Genomic DNA, 21,437 nt, shown 5'->3' on the forward strand with positions numbered 1-21,437 from the left:
CCGTTTCCCCCGGCATCCTGGGCACCATCTTTCTCTCAGCGGGCTGGTTGGTATTCAAGGGAGTAGCCGGTTGCTATGGAGATGCAGGAATAAGGAAATGCAAATGTCAGCTGTCCTAAGTTGGTGCAGTTTGTTCTCGGAGACTACAGCCCGACCGAGATAATGATTCAAAGAGCCGACCGACTGATGTATGAATACACTGATGGCAATATGGAGTGATTGAACACTCTTTAATGGAGTTGCTGTAACAGTCTCATACCTTCTGTGACTCGGCTCCTTCTCTGCAGCGAACACTCCCACCCCTCCATGTCTATTTAATCACCTTCTTCTCTTCTTTCTTTTATGATTTGTTCTAATATCTGTCACGCTTTCCCCTCAGGAACATTTTACCCCGGAGTGTAAGTTCAAGGAGTCGGTGTTTGAGAACTACTACGTCACCTATTCCTCCATGCTGTACCGCCAGCAGGCCTCAGGTCGGGCATGGTACCTGGGCCTCAACAAGGAGGGTGGCATCATGAAAGGCAACCACGTCAAGAAGAACAAGGCTGCTGCACACTTCATACCGAAACCGCTCAAAGGTAAGACAAGCTGGGGGGTGAACTGCATTAAATCACTTAGAAGGCTGTTTTTCTAGTCGTCTGTTGCAGAGTTTCTCTGCTCTCCCCAAATCTGAGTATATAAGTCACAACTAGTTTGGAAGCCTATCGTGGTTCAGTATGCACATTAGATGAAATGTTTGCATATTCGTAGATTTGGGATTTTATTCAATATTCATGGCTAAACAAGCAGCAGCTCAGAAAGATAAACGCCTCAGGTATTATTTACTGAGAGTTTAAAAGAGTACTCTGCTGATTTAGCATTGCACTCCCATGACATTGTTGGAGTCACAATCACTAGTTTTTAATATTTTTGAAATGCATCAAAATCAATTCAGCAAAACCAGAGATGTCGTTCCATGCATTCTTCTGTCCCGTGAAAACCTGGCATCTACATTACCCACAATGCCAGGAGACCACCAGTCAGAGTATTTTCTGGCAGAAAATAGTGTGTTGATGAAAGACCCCATCTTTCGTAGCAGGAGGCTGATTGAGAAAATAGGTTTTCCAGCCCCTTAAAAAAACAGGGATCTTTAAATATTCATGACTAAATAAGCCTCAGTTGACGTTAATTTTATGAAAAACATCCTTAATTATTGTTTAATAAGTTTAATATTCAGAAACTAATTTGCTTCATCAGGACTCTGTGGGTGTGCTTTTATCAGATTTGATTGACAGTGGCATCTCCCTGGCAACATTGGCAAATAATCCACACTGTCATCAGACAGACCCTGTCAGTCTGATTGGTGCATGGAAATATATGATGTCACTGTTTTCCAGCGGAGCCTCTCCCACTTCAAACCAGACAGACTAGCCACACAAAATCAAAAAGTCCTGTCTTTTATGTGAAATAACCAAACCATCCTATAGACACAGTAAGAATAAAAGAACGCACACATTAAAGTGTAAATACACTGTGGAAAATAATTTAATAAATAATGAAATACAGAAAGAGAGAGAAACATAAAGAATGGCTTTAATCAGTATTTATATATTAACAATGGATCATGTGACAATTTGTATGTGAATGGCTGCTGTTTTCAGTGAAAAGCTCTAAAAGCAGACTGTGCAACACCTGGCCAGCTCCAAACAGCAGACGAAGTTAGTGACCAGGTGGAACATCAGATATTTCCCTTAGAAATTAGCGGAGAGCACAACAGGGCTAAATGGAGAGTGAATATTGGACTTACATTCATCATATGGAAACAAACAGCCCTCCAAATGAATGCTAATGTTGCTTCGTATCTGCTGTGTGTATAAATAGGCAACTGTTTGCTAGCAGGCTTGCAACTTAAATGGTTATTTATGGTAATGTTGCATTGGAGCTTGATTCCGCTCCCACTGAGTGGGCCAAACCCCCCCCCCCAAAAAAACTACTAATAATAATCCATCCATCGATTGTCTATGCCCGACTATCCCTTTCGGGGTTGCGGGGGGGCTGGAGCCTGTCCCAGCCGTCATTGGCCGAGAGGCGGGGTACACCCTGGACCGGTTGTCAGCCCATCGCAGTACTAATAATAATAAAATAACGAAGCAGTATTTTTCTGAAAGAAAAATATGTTTATTATTGTTTATTTCATGCTGACAAAAGAGTTGAGATTGTCATTAATTACGTTTTATGGATTATTATATCATAAAACCTAGCATAGCAATGCAGAAATTCCCCTTTGACAGTCAGAACTTGTTCAAAAACCAAAATTAATTAAACTGTTGACATGAGGCAAACCTCTGGGTTATCTCTATGCAGGAGAGCTAAATGGACTTAACTGCCTGAACAAGGACTGCATAGCAAACCTGTGTTAAGACCAACAACTTAATTAATAGCTTAATGAATGATTCTTGTCTTGTCGTGTGTGTGTGTGTGTGTGTGTGTGTGTGTGTGTGTGTGTGTGTGTGTGTGTGTGTGTGTGTGCGCGCGCGCGCGCACACAGTGGCCATGTATAGGGAGCCGTCCCTCCATGACCTGACGGAGCTCTCACGGTCAGGTAGCGGCACACCGACCAAGAGTCGCAGCGCTTCGGCCCTACTTAACGGTGGAGGGAAGTCACCCAGCAACAATGACTTATCCTAGCCCCCCATCCCCCAACACGCTCACAGATACACACACATACACACACATATGTTTCCATCACTTTTGGGGACATTACATAGACTTAAATTCATTTTCTGGAGACTTACCCTAACCTTAACCTTAACCCAAGTCTTCACTCTAAATTTTAATGATTTGCATTATGGGGACTTGTCCCCATTAGGAAGGTGAGTCCCCACAATGTGACTGTGTAAACAGATTTATGTCCCCACAACGTGAGTAATACATGAGCACACACACACACACACACAGATCTCAGGCCGACATGCCCACACATCAGGCTGGAGAGGAACGGAGGAGGTGAGGAGAAAATGAAGGAAGACAGGAATGTGTTCTTCCACTCAACGGAGCCCACTGTGACTGACTGTGATGTAAATAAATCAAGGACAATCAATTCATCTGGCTCCGCTGCTCTGGTCTGCAGAGGAACAGGACCTGTGAAGCTCTTCCCTTGACTACTCTTCCTGCTGTATCATAACCAGAGAGAACGAAGGAGGCAGGGAGTGAAAGAAGAGAGGGACGGAGAGAGTTAGTCAGTCAGTCACATAGTCAGATAAACAGACTGTTACAGAGAACCAAAGAGTCCCAGTGTTAACTAGCTAAGTTACTGGAAGGTGGCCAGAAAGTTACAGAGTGACAAAGGAAGGAAGAAAGTCCTTATCTATTCTACCGTACGCTATGTTTACACAGAGCTCATGGGGTTAAGTCATATTTTTAAAAATGACAAACGTATTCCTTGTACTTATGAGGACTGATCATTTGTTTGCATGCAGGTGCGCCTGTGTGTGTGTGTGTGTGTGTGTGTGTGTGTGAGCGTGAGTGGTCAAGCACACGCTGTGCTTGCAGTAGGAGTGTTGTGTGTGCGGGCAAGTGAGAGCGAGTGTGTGCGCACGCATGTGTCTGGGGGTGGGGGGGGTGGGATTTTATCTTTTTAAGATCTGTTGTATATCAGACAAACCTCCTGAGGGCTTTAGCAGGTTAAAATAAGGTTTACTGTATATGCTTCCATGCTTACTTCTTACAAGCAATGCTGTTGTTTATCTTTCCGTTTGTTGTTGTTGTCTCTTGCTGTTTGTTTGTTTGTTTGTTGTTGCATGGAAGCTTGTGGACCTCTGCTCAGTAGCAGCATGCCGAAGGTCCTTTTTTTCTGGTCTTATGTGTTCCTGACCAAAAGTGAACACTAGTGAGCCAATAGTGTCATACCAGAACACTAGTGAACCAATGTGAGGGTGTCGGAACACTACTGGACCAATAGTATTGCACCAGACCATGCGTGGACCAATGGTGTTGGACCAGAACCAGTTTAACCAATGGGAGCACAGATTAACTTAATATTTTGGTTCCTGCTGTGGACAAACTAGAAATGCACTAAATAAATTCTTTCTAAAGAAGTTAAAATACTGTCGTGTCTTATTTTGTGCTTTGATTTTAATGCTTGAGTTTGAGTTTTTGAATTTTTCTCATAGTCCCAATGAGAACGTGTTGATGGTGACTTCTGTGTGTCAGCCAGTGTTACAGAAACACATTTGTTGCACATTTGCACAGTAACCACTAGGGATAAGTGAGAAAACATATTTGTTTGTTCTTTGAATTTGGGTGGACTGACCCTTTAATTTTCACTCCATGCAAAAACACTTGATTTTGGGGCTGTCGTCTCCCACAATGCAATGCATGGGAAGAAATAGGAGAAGGAAGTACTGCATCATTATCAGTTTGTACAAAGTGTTCAAATATGCTGATTTCTTGAGCACTGACTGCAAAATTGTGGCATTTGAACAGCTCATCAAACAAGTGCTATAACCACTAGATGGCGCTTCACAGTTGTGATTCCGCCGTTGCCTTCTTACAATAAAAGTTTCCCAACCAACACAAAAACTACTGCAGTGTAGGGAATTAAAGAAACACAAACATTTAAACAAAATCAAACAGGACAAAGTTCCTCCATAAAGTCTTTTATGAGTGTGTTTGTTCATATCTCTGTGATGTGATGAACAGGGAAAGCAGACACAGGCATTTATCCTTGAATGATTCAAAGTGGGGTGCTAAGGCTAATTTCCAAGACATTTGTGCAATCACAAAATAAAACAAGATAAAGTGCAAAAGGCAAATATGAAAAATACACATATAATGGTTAAAAACCAATAGTTTCACATTGCAATAATAAACATTTACTCATGGGTTTCAGGAACAGTGTCATACACAATATGCTTTCCTAATGGTTTAAATACGCCTCACAAGATGTGGGATTCGTTTCTCACTAACAAAGATAACTTAAGCTGATAGTAATTACTTCTTGACTTTAGTTTTTCATTTTACATCGACAAGTATCGTGTAAAAAAAGGCATAAAATCAGCCGGTGTAGGTAAAAAGTCTTGCCTGTAACTCTGAACTCACAGTGTTGATGAACCACACTCTCCCTTTACTACACAGTTCTATGAAATAATCACATTTTCACTTTCTGCAGCCCTGTGCAAATGTAAACACACATGCAAACTCACACAAACATTTATATTTCATGTTCATAGTGATCCACATTAATACTGTACTGGTACATCAGTCAAGTCTGTCATATTTACAGCGGTGGAGACAACACCATGCTGCCTGTACTTGCAAATAATCATCTTTTTCTTAACAGGTGAGAGGAGGGAAGCTTGTATCAGTCTGTCCTCTTCCCCTTTCTCATCCTCTTCTTCTTCTCAGTGCCAGTTATCTTGCTCCTCATCTCTTTCTGCTTTCACACATCTCACCGTCACAGCTCGTTTTTTTTCTCCATCTGTCGATCAGTTTATAATCAGTCTAGGTCGCCCTCTTTGACTCCCACTCCTGAGAACCATGAGACAGCACAAAGTAAGGAAACTGTCCTTGTCTCACACACGAACGGACACACGCACGCGCGCACACAAACACACACTCTACCTTTGCCTTCTGCATGACGTTCCCCTTGGAGGAGGCGTACAGAGACGGAGGGCGTTTACGAAGCTCAGATGCTGAGTTCACCGGCACGGTCTCATTGTAAACCTTTTCAACCTTGCTGCCCTGTGCCTGTACACACAAACACACACATGCACATGCACACACACCAAACACAAATGTCAGATTTCACTCATTCAAAAGAAAAATTTAAGAATGATTTCTTGGCCTACTTCTTAGCTGGGAGACGTATAATATAGTATAAAATCCAGTGGCAGGACACATAACAGCACTTTGCGATCTGACAGACATACAGTATTAAGGTGAATTCATTAAGGTGTATACTTTTCTAAGGATTACACAGGAGAGCATCTCTGCTGTCGTGGTTTACCTTGATGCTGATCTTAGTGTCAGTGGGTGGACCCAGTGCTCCTCTGGCCAATGACTTCTTCAGGTTTTCTTTCACCTCTGTCAATCTGAGCTCCAGCTCCACCCTCTCCTCCTCTTTCTGTTTACACAGCGTCTCCAGCTTGGCTAACCGCTGTTCCACGCCATGACCTGCACACACACACAAAACACACACACACACACACACACACACACACACACACACACACACACACACACACACACACACACACACACAAATGGATAGTTAGTAGTGCTACGAAACTGATGTCTTAACGCTGCTGTGTGTGTGATTTTCCTCTGACCTGTGACGCTCTTCATCTCCTCCTTCACCTCCTTCCTCTCCCTGCGGAGGGAAACCAGTGCGTTTCTAAGCTCTTCCTTTTGCTTCTCCAGCTCCTCTTTCTGTATCAGGTACCGCCTGGCGTCCTCCTCTGCACGCGTCTTCCCATACCGTGCATACTGATTTACATCTAACGGGACACATGGCAGAGCAACATTGGTGCAGACGGTGTGAGACGCTTCACCTTGACTCACTTTTCACCTCAGTCATGATCAGGAGAAGCCAGAGGTAACATATTTAGCACTTTTCAGGTCAGGACGAGAGCTGCAGCCACATTTGCCACCATATATAATTTGTATATATGAAAGGAGACTCACTAGAGGCATGTCTCTTGATGGCGGCCTGTTGCTCAGTTTTTTCAGAGTCCCTGCTGGAGAAGGAAGCATGACGTCTCACCTGTCCAGCTCTGCTCTCGACATCCCCCTCCTGTGGGAAAAACAATTACTTTTTTTTAAATTTACAACACTTCCAGGGCCCATTTTAAGTCATAAAAAGCCAAAAAGAAAGATTTATATGTGGAAATTAATGTTTTATCCATGTTTATCCTTGAACATCCATCCACAAATTCAAATATGTACTATAGCAGAATAATAGAGGCATAAGTCACAGAATAATTTCAGTCATTTTCTGCAATTGAACAAAATAGGAAAGAGTGGAGAGGCAGATTAAGACTCAGGAAGCTTAAAGCGTCTCCAAGTTTATTGTTTTTTATCACTGGGTCACATGTTTCCTTACCGCAATGCTCTCATAGACCTCATCATATGTTCTGGAGTCTGTTGAGGCACTGCTGGAGGAAGCAGCAGTCGTAGTGGCCCATCTGAGCAGAAAAAAAGAGAGAGGCAGAAACAGATGCATTTCAGGATAAAAGCCATAATAAGAGGCAGACAACTCCAGATAAATACATGCACAGACACACAAACATATACTGTAGGAAGTGACTCACAGGAAGGAGTGTCTGGCGGCGTGCCGTATGTCAGTGAGCGTATCTACGTCGATGTAGTCATAGTGCAGCTCTTCAGGGAGAGTGGTGCTGCCGGTCTCTGCAAACAACACACCCAGCCAGCGGCCCAGATCCTCTGAGCAGCTGGCCTGATGGACACACACGCACACAAAGTTACTTGGTTTCCAGAAAAATGTAGGTGTGTCATCCTTGTCCACATGCTAACTTTCTGTCTGTCTACAATAAATCTCCTCTGACAGTTAAAATTGCTGAACTTTTACCACAATATAGTACCTCTAAAGATGCCAGTTCGTTGCCTGCCTGCATGATGCAGAAGGAGAAGGGGTGTTTGGGCCCGAGGCCACCTGGCACCACCTCTGCCCCTTTGAGTGGTACCACGATGACTGGTGGCCGCTGATCCCCAGGGTCCTTCTGCAGGTACAAGCTTCCGCCTCGCACCACGCACCAGCGCTCCTTCCACGAGCCGCTCAGACACACACTGAGGTAGCCTGTGGAGAGAGATGAGGAATGTAAAAGTGATGAAAAGATGGCAGACATTTTTAGGGTTTTACCACAGCTGGAGTCACTTTATAGTCAAGTCACTAAGTTAAAAATGGCATTTAAGTTAACCTCTTTCATCTATATGTTCACTTAAGTTAGTAGAAAATACTAAGTTTGGTGATAAACTATTTTTTATTAAGTGAATATATTTATTGAAGACTGATTGTAACTTTTGAGTGTTAGTTTTCATTTTTTTATTGTTGTTGAGCTCCTGTTTCTCAATGTGTTTCTTTCCAAATGTCAATAAAGGTTTTACATATTTGAGCAATTCATCAAAATTCAGTTTTGAATTATGAAAAATACACAATGATTTTACAGCACGATGGTCGTCATGAGTTTCAAACCAAACTTCTCCTTCATGTAAAACTGCACATACTTCAGTAGATCCTGTATAAGCAACTCCCAAACCAACCAACCAGCCAGTCAATCAATCAAAAAGCCTCTTGATTGATCTGTGTTCTCACCACAGCGTGGGTTGTCATGGTGACCAGAAGACGATGGGGGCTCTCCAGGTAACGGAGGTTTCCGTTTGGAGAAAGTGATGATCCGATTGATCTTCTTCCCCGCGGCTCGGCTCATCGACCCCGTCAGCTCTGAGAACGCGCCGCGCTTGCCCCTGTCTGAAATCAAACACACCCTGGTAAGACCACGCTGGGGCTGACAGTATGGAGTATTTGCCATGCAATACCTGGAAGTGGAGCGTAGTGTATGATGTAAAAAAATTAAAAGTAACCTCATTACTGTCATATCCTTTGCCGTGTTTGTGTTACATTAGAGGTGTCAATAATGATAACAAATTTTACGAATTACATTAAAATAACATGTAATGAAAACTTGAGGAGCATAAAAGCTTTCAAGCGAGAGATATTATTGTGAAAACTCCTCCACCAAAGACTCATTGTACTTTCAGAATTCAGTGACAATATACTGTATTCATTTCAGAGAAATCTTTTATTTATTCAACCTTTCCCTGGAGTGTGTTAGTGCGTTCACACTGCACGTACCAGGTGCTGCAGCACTCTGTCCACCCTGCTTCCTATGATGTCAGTGGGAGACAATCGCAGGAAGAGGACAGGAAGGATGTCATATCTGTTCTCGCCTTACTTCCTGTCTCTCCCTCTCTCTCATGTCTCTTTAGGTTCAGAGCCGCTCAGTCAGTAAACAGCTTGTAACAACACTGAAACAACACAACTGTGTTTGACCTATATTCTGACCCACCATCATGGATCCCCTGGTTGATCCTTCCTGATTTTGTGGACAGATAAACAAAAATAGCGTACAAGCCTTTGATGACACTCTTAAAAGAGTGTTTATGTATTGTACTTGTGGGGGCTTGAGTTCAAGACAGTAAGAGTGAGGACATTTTTGAAAAGCAAGGACATTTTAGTCTTCACTTCCTCCAAGGACAAAATAAGGTACAGGTAGCACAACAACAATGTTCCTTTAACACTAACTTTTCATTAAAAGCATAAAATGTTTGCAATATTTTGTCCATGCTTATCAATATAAACTTGCAAAATGAATCAACACTTTTTAGTTCAAGAAAACTTAGCATTTGAACTTTCATGGTTGAGTATTTTATAACAATATCAACTCTTTTCACTTCCTGTAAAACAAAGAAATATTTTTGATGACTAATCTTGAACTCGGTGAAGCTGCATAAATTTATCCTGTCAAATTTAGAGTGCTGGCTAACTCTGCTGATCATTTACTGGACTTGACCGTTAGCTCGTGGGTAGCTAGCAGAGCCATGTCATAGTAGGAGGTGTGTGTCTGGGTTCCAGTTGGCAAAAACCTTGTTTACATTTCCAAAGACTGTGGCTGAGATCTAATTTATTCATTTCACCCTCACCCTCCTCCTCCTGTTCTCACAACATGGGTGAGGGAAGCTCTGCCCCAACGTCTCTACGCTAACTCATGGAAAAGTCTTTAAATATGCATCAGAATTAAAGTAATTGCAAGCAATAACTTGTGGAGACAGATCTAATGTTAAATCCCATTTTAATCTGCTGTACAAACTTTTGTGTATGTGTTGCGTGTCAATAATTACAATTTAATCAATGATTGCTAGCTTATGAGGGTAAACCTACTCAGTGAGTCAGTGGGGTCCCGTCCTGGTCCCTGTGCAATGGGCTGGCAGTCTGCTGTTGGCCCGCTGTCTGAGTCTGATGCCTGCCGGTCACACTGCAGCACCTGAAAAAAAAAGTAGAAACCTTTATTCCTTCTATTTCCCTCATTTAAGAGACGAGTGCAACATATTTAAACATGTATCCATCCTGTTTGAACAAATCCTTGAACTCCTAAAGATCACGTCGACAGGTTTCTTGAAATATAGTTTATTATTTTTAAAACTCTTCCGCCAACATAGGGTGTAACTGCCATGTCACCATGCATTCAGCTCGTTGGCTCTGCAGCTGTGTGCCAAAACTTTGTTGAGGGTATGAAACTCTTTGAAAACTGGCCAGCTCAGCAACCACAATAATGTCACCTCACTCACTGCTTGTAAGTAGCAGCCAAAGGAACAGTTGTGTCATGCGTGGGCTGAAAGAGGTGATGTCAGCAACAGACATTGAAATGTAAAAACTAAAGTATAGATGCAGAGTGAAGTCACCTAAATAAATGAAGAAATAGAGTTTACAGTAAAGTAAAACCCAGGCACAGCAAACAGCAACTGTTAAACTGGCAGAGGGAGCCGTCATTTGGACAGAAAGTTCAAGAAATTCGGCAAATCTCATGCAGAAACACAAATACTGTCGATAAACAGGCTGATCGTCAAAGACACATGCAGAAACACACATTTACACATATACACACCTTGTCAAGCTCCAACTTCCTCTGTATAATGGGAGAAGTGGATCCGTCCAGTCCTTCAGTGTTGCTACATTGGCTGCCGACATCTTGCACCACCTGGTTCCAGAACAAGAAAACCTTGACTTCCAAACAACCTCTTCTTCTCCCGTCAGCCACATCCCCTGTATCTTTCCTGACTCTTGTCTGTCTAAGCACCAGCCCTCTGATGATGTGAATAAAGGTACCTTGAGCCATCGCTGGGCCTGCTCTTTACTCTGAACAGCCAGGACTAGAGCTTCACCTCCAGGCAACGAGAAGCGCAACTCGTGTCTTTTTTTCCGGCCTTCCTTTGGGACATAGATGACGTTGCACAGATTCAGTGGGAGCTCTGTGTGGGGAGTGCTCTCCTTGATGCTCTTATAGCACTGTAACAGAGAGACTTTGATGTATCATTTGAAGTTATTTCACTTTGGTACTAAAATGTTACCTTTGAACAATTTCTAGCAATGCTGTACCAACACTAGATCCTTTGGTTTGAAAGTTTAAGTAAACTCCCATCAGCATCTCTCTTTACCTGCAGTTTATTGTCCCGGACAACGACTAGCTGTTTAGCCCACTGGCCAAAACGTTTCTTTCGCAGCAGGAAGGCACAGATGCGGCAGTCTCTAACTGGTCCGTCTGGGCTCTCCTCAGCCGTCCATCTCTGAGGTTGGTCCCGCCCTTTGGCTTCATCTTCTTCTTCTTCGTAAGACTCGTAGGAGCTACTCAGAGCGTCGGAGTCATTGTCTGAGCACCAAAAATCACATAAATGATCAATTTACAAAATCATTTCTTGTTCTGTTCCAGATGTCCCCCACACACTTCACAATCTGAGCAAGCTTCTGTTTATAGTTGTAAAATTGTATTGCTAGCAAGAGACGGAAAACTCACAGGAGTTTTTGGGAGGTCCATTAATCCTGGTGGTGGGGTAGTTATTGTCTGCGTCTTCATAGTAGGCATCTTCCACAGAGTTCCTGGAAGCTATAGGACAGAGATGAGATAAAGATTATGAGAAAGAGATTATGAGAAAGAGAAACTCAGATAACTCAGTTGGTTACAATTATTCACGAATGTGCAAATATGTGTTTGTGAGTTTGTGTGTTTACAGAACTGTTCATATTGGTGGTGAAGTACTGAGGTGTGGATCCAGGATCTAGAGGAACGGCCTCTTCATAGTAGTCATCAGGAAGGGGGGTGGTTGGCAGTGGAGGAGGCGTGTCAGTCGGTGTCTGAAATTAAAGTTAAACCAAAGTTTTAGGACAAGAAAGACAAAAGGACTGACAGGTAAATACTGTACTGTAGACGGCTTACAGATTTATGAGGATGGGTCTTCTCCTCTTCCTCTTTGTGCTCTTTCTGCTCCACAGGAGATGCACTGAGCATGTTCAAATCACAGTCTGATGGAAGAACAGAGGATTAATGTTCTCATACGTTCTGATGTGTTACACATGGTATAAATGCTGTGGAATGATGATTGGAAATATCTGATATTGATCATTTTTACATAAGACTTTGAGCTGGTTTGCTAGTGCTTTGAAGGTCTACTCACCAAAATCCTCAAACAGAGACTCTACGAAACTGGTGCCGTTGCCATAGAGACAGCTGTTCATGTAGACATCTGATCCATTGACTGTGGAAAAGGTAAATTAGGGGTTAGAAACTGGATCAAAGTCAGGGTTAGGTTTGTGGTCTATGCTAAGGTCAGGAGAGTCAGGATTGTACAGAGTGTACAGAGATGAAGCAAACAGGGAAGTGAGTGCTCAGTGAGCAGTGATACTGAACAATCTGAATGTTTAGACAAATGAATTGTATGGAAACCTAAGTCAGACAGCGAGGGAGTGCATACTTGAGCTTGTAAATCTGTATACCAGAAGAACAAAGATAACTGGAGTCATAAAATGCATGTGAAAGTTCGCCAAATCTCTCAGACTTTCTGGAAGTGTTTTACAATCAGTGCGAGAAATAAATCCCCAAAGAATTTGGCTGTAAAAAGATGAATGGATGTGGAATATCCTAATGTGCTGCGTAAAACCCTGGAGAGTGAGGCAGGGCAGCCTGGGTCCATTCAAACAATTGTGAGGACATGTTACTATCAGGATGTTTTGTTTTTCTCCTCTCTCTGACCTCCTCTCATCATCCTCCTTCAGCTTTACATTTCATTATCCTCTTACCTCAATCCTTTTATCCACTTCGACATCCTGTATTCTTGAAGATAAACAAGGATCTACTGTAAAGGCCTCAGTGAGATTTGGTGTCATGGACACGCCATTGTGTTGCATGTTTCTATCTACACTTACTGCACTCTATCTTGTGCAGTGTTGTGCAGTTGCAGTGGGGCTGGCTCATGACAAGAAGTTTGCCCCATTGCATAAAGACGAGTAAGAAAGAATGTTCTGTCCCTGTCGAAATAAACACTGTTGTAGTGACCTTGAACAAATTGCTCAACTCAGAAATGCTTCGGTTGAATGGATGCAAGTGTCAAACTGAATTAATGAGGCAGGATGCAGCTTAAAAACCGCAAGCATGCTCGGTCAAATTCCATTAGACGGATAAAAGTCACCCAGTCTTGTTTGTAGTTGTACCTCATGTAATTCAGAACAGCTGTACATGCAATTATTTTTTTAATGCCTTCATCTCGAGATCACGACTTGATTATTTCACTATCTTGAGATAACAAAGCTTGTTTTCTCGTGATTGCGGGTTAATTTATCTTGTTATCTCGACAAAGCAAAAGGCCTTCTTAAGATTCATGATTGAACCCTGACGCTCACACGCTACTCTGTGGGGTGGGTTTGGGAGTTTCAGAGTAAACTATGGACACTTTTTAATGAAATTTGTTGCAAGAATGTATTCCCTAGTGATCTGATATGAGCTTATTTGCATAATGGCTGATTGTTGTAGGGACAGGCTTACATACAGTGGTCAACTAAAAGCAGATGTGTTACTGTAGAGGGCATAGGTGAACTGGAAAAGAACCAACCCACACTGGTGGGAGTTTGGAGGGAATCATTAAGTATAAAGAATGAAGTACAGTATCTATGCATGCTGGCACGGCACTCTTCATCTCTGATAAATATTACAAGTAATAACAGGAAACAACCTTTTGTTTTCTTGTGATGCCTGGTTAATTATCTCTGTAGCTCAAGATATGGACCTTTTGTTTTCTCGAGATGAAGAGGTAAATTAACCCGTTGTCAAAAGAGAATGAGCTTTGTGATGTTGAGATAGTGAAATAATTAACTTCTGATCTTGAGATAATGGCATTTAAAAAAAGAATTGCAAGCATGGACGTTCTCTGCCTCCGCACTAATTTGCATCTCCCCGTTAGACTAACATTTGTTTGTGCTTCGCTCTTGTTAAAGGATCATACTGTACCTTTGCTGCTTCGCACAAGCACAGAAATATCAGCCCCATGCATCAAAAATACATATTAGCATAGCGTAATTGACAAAGTTTCGAACGTTACTGCACCTAATGATACTATTTTGGTGGGAAATCTAGACCAGAGAGGGCTAATGTACACCGCCCCGTTCATCTGAGACTTAACTCTGTACCTGACAGCTGCAGCGAGTCCAGGATGTTACGTATGGAGGCCATCTTGTCCGCAGTAGCAGGACTGACCGTCTCGTGGTCCAGCATCTTCAGCAGAGAGCCCAGCTCGTTCACAAGTCGCTCCATCACCACTGACAACCACAAAAAAGAAAAAAGGACATATTATTTAGATATGCAGAATGAAAGTAAAATATTTGTTGGTGTTGAGCATCATGGCGTCATTACGCGAAAGTCCACGACTCTCAGACTCTTAACATGGCAAAAATGCGTGTGCTATTACACCAAGTGCATCAAGTATCGAGTTAATGCACGCATGCAAGGTCATACAGGCAAGTGTAAGCTAAACTGGCAGTTCACAAGGGGCATGAAGTCAGTTTGTAATACAGCTTACCGCCTGTTGCAACAGCTGACTGGGAAGAGATATTTAGCATCCATCCAAGACATCGCCCCGCACATTTTGTCCATCATATTTGGGTATTATGAGTTTTCTGCCTGTTGCCTTGTCCCTGCACCACCACAGACCAAATCCCACCTTGAGTTCGGACACTTGCAGCTTTCTTTGAAAAATAACCATTTTCCCATTCAACACCGACATCCTGTGTGTCTGCGTGTGTGTGTCCATGTGTGTGTGCTTCATTGACCTTGACATTGTTCCAAAAGCTCTGCCACACTCTCACACATCCTGCCGACAAAGAGAGGAGGAGGAGAGGGGGGAAGAGAGTCAGAGAGAAAAGGAGGTGAGGAGGAGGGGGCAGGAAGCTTCCTTCCCTAAAGGAAATGGAGCCAAAGTAAAGAAGAAAATCTGTGGTTCCACTAGAGATGGAAAAGGATATGGTAACCAAACTGCCTCTGGCACTCAGTTAGTTCATTCAGTTGATCGTGCATTCATAAGAGATGTCTGAGAGGTCTGACATGAAGGACATTAGTTTGAGTCTTAAGCAGACAGCTTACACTTCTGCGCTGTAATTGGCTGACCTTGAATTAAATATTGGATATAGGCCACTATTGATATGATGAAGTATTATTCCTGCCATTAAACAGATGGAATGAATCATTCTGAGTTTAAGCTGCTAACCTTTAAAATGATTTCAGTTTGGGTTTCATTGGAAAGTTTTATTGTCCCACGATGGCCCACTTGCCCTTTTCCCGTGCTGCCAAGAAACATATTTTTTGGACGCATTTAATCTTTGTCATTTTTTGGCATCCAAATTGTGAAATTTACAATGTTACTTCACCCAAAACACAAAAAAGCCACTGTGCTGTCCAGTGAGGAAGAAATCTACCTCCTTTATAAACCTTAAATAATTTGAAAAAGACCCTTTTGACCCCTTTTCCTTCTAACAGTATATTGTTTCATTTAATTTAAATGATAAATCTAATTTGCCATAATGAGGAAAACTGACCACCTCCTCTGTGGTGACCAGGCAGACGTTAGAAGTAATGTAAAAACACATAAAAACATAAAGTTTCAAGCAGCAGGTAAAAATAGATGCTTGTGTATAAAACAAGCTGCAAAACATGTAACTCTTTTGAAAGATCTGGTACAAGGGTTAAGTTAAAATAAGATCAAAACAGTCTCTCACACACAATGAGGACAGAGAGAGTGAGAGAAAAGCCCTCACTCTCCCAAAGCCTCTTCCGCCGCCCCCCTAGTCTGACAATGCACTATTGTCTCAATGAGGGCCAAAATTAGACGACCACAATGCTCTGCAAAAGACCAGAGCAAACAACACAATGTCAGAAACTCCAACAAAAAACAAAACAGGAACACACACGCACGCACGCACACACACACACACACACACACACACACACACACACACACACAGTCCAAGAGGGGAGTGGTGCAACGCAGCTGCATCGACTCCATCCACGGCCAATCAGGGTTAAAGGATATATCTCCAGCAGCTGTGTGCGAGCGTGTGTGTGTGTGTGTGTGTGTGTGTGTGTGTGTGTAGTATTTCTCGTCCAGCAGCTGTGGTTTCCTGTCTTAGCTGTTGACAGAAGCTACTCTCCACTCCTTCCTGATCTTGACTCTCGCCTCCATCCCACCTCCTCTTGCGCCCACTGTCCCCTCTCCCTTTTTCCATTTCTCTCCATCCTGCTGTGTCTCATTCTGTCCCAACATCCTAAACTCTCCCTCCATCCAGCTCCCAGGTTTGTTTGTTCTTGGTTCATTCGCCATCTACTGAAGAAGCAGTTAAGAAGTTGCTCAGCTGATCGTTACTCAAATTAAAGATCTATTGTGCTCCACTTCTCTTGGAAAAAAACCCCCCACGAGATTCAATACAATCAATCTCAGTGTAAACAAAGCCAAGAGTGGGCTGATGGAGTTCCAGACAGGGCCTTTAGTCTATTTTCTGTTTCTTGAAGTCTAACTTTACACAGTCAAGCCATCCATTCATTTGCTGTATCTCTCTCCCTCTCGCTCTCTCTCTCTCTCATTCTCTGGGGGGACTGGAGGGTTCAGAGGCTGAGAATCAGCTGTTCTGGAGGCTTGTGGTCGCTCTCACCCACAGAGGGATCTTTGTAACCCCCCATTCCACACACACATGCACACACACACGGCGCAGATTTTCTCTTTGAATGTTTTCGCCTATGGAAACAGACATTCACTTAACTCGCAGGGAGCGCCCGCACACACACACACACACACACACACACACACACACACACACACACACACACACACACAACTGCACTTCTATCCTTGTCAGTACACTCATTGACATAATGCACTCCCTAGCCCCTTACCCATTACAAGTAAATACCCGACACCAACCCTTACCCTAACTCTAATCTAAATCTAATTCTAACCTAAACCTTAAAACTCAAGTGTTAACCTTCAAGCAGCTCTTTAAAGTTGTGAGGACGTGGTCATGGTAATGGTCCTCACTATGTAGCAAGCACAAGCATACACACACATTTTTTGGGGGACATTACACAGACTTACATTATTTTCTTGGGGATGTAACCTAACCAGAACCCACGTCTTCACCCTTTAATGATTTACATAATGGGGACTTGTGTTTGTTCCCATACAGAAGGCAAGTCCCCACAATGTGGTTGTGTAAACAGATTTATGTCCACAATACACACGCACATACACACACGCTATTTCTGTAATTTAAAACAGAGACATCATCCTATACAGAGCAAACACACAGTCACAAGAGTGCTTTGGAAAGCGTGTGTGTGTGTGTATACGTGTACGCTTTCACATACATTTTTGTGTGTTTCCGCAGACAGACTTCCTGCAGAAGGTCAGTCATGAGACCTGAGCCATGCGACTCTCATTTGAACTGATTTGGCGTGTTTGGTTGCAGCTCAGAACAAAACAGCTACGACTCACTGCTGCTGCTGTTTATCTCACCGCATAATGCTTACGAGGGCAGGGTGACAGCGAAAAGACACTTTGCTCCTCCTAACCCGAGGCTTTCGCTCCCATCATTACACGTCCTACCCATCAATCGAAGGCTAACCTCCTCCCTGACTTGCCGCTCCCATCTTAACTATCCTGCTGTTTTATGTTCTTACTCAACACTTCAGGACTTGGAAGAAATATATGAGTGCACTGAATTGAATTGAATCGCTTGTTGTTTCCATGAATTATGTTTCCTGAGGCATGTGATTAACTGCAACAGGAACCTCCAAGATCTACTTATGTGACACAATCATACGCTTTTCATGCCTTTTTCAATTTAAGTGAATTCCAAGTGTGTGAAGCTGCTGTTTAGCAGGACAGCAGGCGTCCTCTTCCTGCCTCCCCCACACTCCCAGGTCCCTCCAGATCCCACATTCTCCCTTCCACTCCTTTCTTTCTCTCCCTCCTCCCTCTCTGATCCCTTCATTTTAACTCCTTTCCCTCGTCCGCCTCCCTCCCATCCCTTCTCCAGACACCCATCCTCTTCAGACAGAGGTCAGAGTTCAAGTCTTGACGGCCCCCTCTGAGACAAAAGTCTACTTCAGAGATTCAGCATCCCGTAATTCATATTTTCGTGACAACAGCCGATGGTGTCACTGCTCGCCCGGGGTGAGCATTCAGTCAGACATGCTAAAAAGTCCCATCCAGAACCAAGCTGGCAAAATCTTTAAAAAGAAGCAGCTGGGGGAAATTCTTTCAGTATCTTATCACTTTCCTCAGACAGTAAATGTTGAGGAGACACAGGAAAGAGAGGCACAGACTCTGTGGCACAGCGTGAGTTTGATTTAAAACACAGACTGCTGTGCTGTGCTTTCATTTGGCCATTCAGCCACTATAGTGACCATGGACTAATTAACCACCTGCCTTCTTTAATTAGCTTGACAAAAACAGCTTTGATGCATGCTGGTAAGAAAAAGATTCCCCTTTCTTCCAGTTGAAGGAAAAATTGGACATTTTGGGAAATCTGCTTTCTTGACGAGAGATAGATGAGGAGACAGATGCCACTCATGTCTGTACACTAAATATGAAGCTGCAGCCAGCTAATGTAGCTTAAAACAAAGACTGGGGAACAGAGGGAAGGAGTAGCTGAATATGTATCTCCTTAAATATCAACTTGATGTTTTAAATCAAGTGGCTCAATGTCATGTGAACATGTGGTCTGTGGTGTTGAAACCACAAAAAACATTTCAAACTAAGCTTTATGCATTTTTTAGGCAGTTTAAAGGTTAAAAAAGATTAGGAAATACACTTTCATGCCAAGAGTCAGATGGACAGACTGATATTATTTTCATATCTGTAGAAGGATTTTTTAGCTCAACAAAAAGAGTGGAAATAAGGAAACAGCAAGTTTCTAATTAGCACAAAATGTATTTTTTCCCTTCAAAAAACAAAGTGTAAAATGTGCCTGACTCATTTTCAATTGGTAACTTAAATGATATTCCTTATAAAAACTGGCAGGTTAAGGTCTTAACCAATCACACACACACAGCCAAACATTATTATTCTCTAGTTGTTTTTTTTGGTGACAGTATGTCCCTGGAGTGATATGGTGTTGATCCAGTGTTTTTCCTGTTTGGTTGAAGAGTGTTATCACCACATCAGTTTAGTTTCCACCCACACTGAACAGGCGAGCATGGGTGACATGCACGGACGTGCTGCTTTAAATATATCTCCATGACAGAAGTACTCAAACGTGTCAAGAGGTTTACAGAAGAAACGTGATCACTTAAAGTGAAACCAATAAAGAGCTCTGGATTTTCTGACTCTGACAGAGAAAGGACAGAGGGGGCTGGGCGGAGGATCACTGGGTGAGAAGAAGGAAGAGGAAAGGGAAATGTAATGAGAGCCACGGTCGAGGTTAAGGCTTGGGACAGTTGTTAAACAGGGAACTGGTGTGTCAGCCTGTGGGTGTGCAAACGCATGTATGCATAGTGTGAGAGGGGATAAATCCATTGTTAAAAATTCCCCCTGAAGATAATGGAAACGTTTCTTCTGTATTTCTAACTCTGCCTTATCGAAAGACATTTTACAACCTCAGTTTCTACAAATAACTGGCATTTGTTGCAGCAGTTGTGCTATTGGCCCAGAATGCCATTAACAATTAATCCTGTTTTGTCTGTGGATCCACAGTGAGAATATTTTCTTCACGAGTGCACAGCTGCACAAGTGTTTGGCTACAAAACAATACGGTTAGACAGTGCAAGCTGCTTGTCCAAGTGTTTCATGGGCCTTTTCTCTCATGAAAGACATACTGACATGTGGCAGCAGGACAAGCACAGGTGTAAATGATATGGAGTGAGAGCTAATTAATGCTGGTTTCAGGGTCTGGGTGTTGTGCATGCTGGCTCGTTAATGTTATTATCAACACCTGTGCTTCACCTACTAAAACAACTGAAAGTGTCTCCTGTGAAACATACCTGTTGGCAACCACTATATGAATGAATGAATGGAACCTTGGTAGAGAGTATATGGTGCCCATAGTATTATCATTTATTAAAATCATCATCATCACATGATAATTATAAGAGCTGACCCACAAATGTTAGTTAAAACAGCTCAGAGACTGATGGGCTGCATTTATGCTCAGGTTTTGAACAGCCTCTGGAGTTTCTTTTATATCTTTTATCTAAGTTTCTCCTTTTATTTAAGAGAACTGACATCATTTTTGTGTAAATTCAACACAATCCCAAAATAATGAGCAGCAGGGCCTAATTATCTGCAGCCAACATTTAACAAACATTAATAAATGCTTTTCCTCCAACTGATTTTTGTCCAAAATGGTCATTGTTTCCCATAACACAGTCACTTGTGATCCTCGTTTGCCAGATTTTCAACCGAGGCCGGTCACCTGGTGTCACATAATGCAGCTTCCTGTTTGCAGCACTGTCGCCTGAAGGCGCTGAAAACAGAGCAGCCATTGAGCGGCGGCTGCAGCCTCCAACGAGGCACTTCTCTGTTGGTATCAGATTGCATCACTCCACCTGAGAGAGGATTCCTCCTCCATCCTCATACACACACGCGCGCGCGCACACACACACAGCGCACCAACCGGCGTGTAGTTGTATGACATCACTCTCCCGTTACTCCGTCTAAGGCGCGAGGCGGCTTATGGACAGACTGATGGTCCCTTAATTCAGATTTGTTTCATGAGATCTAATAAACAGAACTGCTCTGTAAGGATCTTTTGTTTTTAATGTCAAACTGTATCTAATTGATTTTTAAGCAACAAGTATGTGATGAATGATTTCATTTAGTGTATTTGTCCTGTTTGGAAACGTGTAGGATGTTTGTGAGCAGATCCATTTACTTCCTTAGATGTTGAATGTACATTTTTTTGCCTTTCTGTTTAAGGAGGCTTCCTCTCAAAGTTGCCATTGTAAAGTTACTGTACTTCTTAGTCGCGATAAATACGAACATGTGATAGGCTGTATAAAAGAGAAAGGCTGTTACTCACCACTTTGGCGCTTAGAGTCCATGTCGTTTGGTATTTTTTTTATTATTTCCAGTAATAATCCCTTGGCTGTTTCATTTAAAAAGCGACGGTTGTTAACATGTGTGATCACCACAGACACGGCGGAGCTCTGTCAGCCTCTGTGCGGCCCAGTGACTCAGTTTGGCCGCTACAGTTTATAGTTTGACTCGGCAGCCGCTGGTTCATCATCCAGAGCTCCACCGGGTCCTAGCGCCGGTCAACCGGTGTGTTGGGTTTGCCTCACATTTACATACTATGAGTCTACAGGAAAACATAGTGAGGCCACACCAGTCACATTTTTGTGACCAATATT

General features: G+C 42.7%; 2 protein-coding genes across 4 annotated transcripts in view; one reads left to right on the top strand and one right to left on the bottom strand.

The window, feature by feature from the left end:
• fgf13b (fibroblast growth factor 13b) overlaps positions 1 to 4,083 on the top strand; it is a 19,667-nt gene extending 15,584 nt beyond the window's left edge. For both annotated transcript variants that reach the window (XM_070983014.1, XM_070983013.1), the window contains exons 4-5: positions 380 to 578; positions 2,528 to 4,083. In XM_070983014.1, the coding sequence (XP_070839115.1) occupies positions 380 to 578; positions 2,528 to 2,667 (339 nt within the window). In that variant the 3' untranslated portion in view covers positions 2,668 to 4,083. The remainder of the gene's footprint in view (positions 1 to 379; positions 579 to 2,527) is intronic.
• Positions 4,084 to 4,623: 540 nt separating this feature from the next.
• On the bottom strand, positions 4,624 to 21,288 carry LOC139345180 (actin filament-associated protein 1-like 1). Of its 2 annotated transcripts, XM_070983709.1 has the most exons (19): positions 21,107 to 21,288; positions 14,231 to 14,359; positions 12,226 to 12,306; positions 11,988 to 12,073; positions 11,788 to 11,905; positions 11,568 to 11,657; positions 11,212 to 11,423; positions 10,883 to 11,062; positions 10,662 to 10,754; positions 9,938 to 10,040; positions 8,312 to 8,467; positions 7,581 to 7,795; positions 7,290 to 7,435; positions 7,082 to 7,163; positions 6,664 to 6,772; positions 6,309 to 6,476; positions 5,987 to 6,153; positions 5,602 to 5,727; positions 4,624 to 5,508 (listed from the first exon to the last, which is right to left on the bottom strand). In XM_070983709.1, the coding sequence occupies exons 1-19, from the start codon at positions 21,126 to 21,128 to the stop codon at positions 5,482 to 5,484; spliced, it is 2,310 nt and encodes a 769-aa protein (XP_070839810.1). In that variant the 5' UTR covers positions 21,129 to 21,288; the 3' UTR covers positions 4,624 to 5,481. The 2 variants fall into 2 exon arrangements, with proteins under 2 accessions (XP_070839810.1, XP_070839811.1); XM_070983710.1 differs by lacking the exons at positions 14,231 to 14,359; positions 21,107 to 21,288 and adding an exon at positions 12,848 to 12,868 and having other exon boundaries at positions 4,625 to 5,508.
• Between the last annotated feature and the right edge of the window lie 149 nt (positions 21,289 to 21,437).

Source organism: Chaetodon trifascialis, chromosome 16 (assembly GCF_039877785.1).
Source record: "Chaetodon trifascialis isolate fChaTrf1 chromosome 16, fChaTrf1.hap1, whole genome shotgun sequence".
NCBI classification, from domain to species: Eukaryota; Metazoa; Chordata; class Actinopteri; order Chaetodontiformes; family Chaetodontidae; genus Chaetodon; species Chaetodon trifascialis.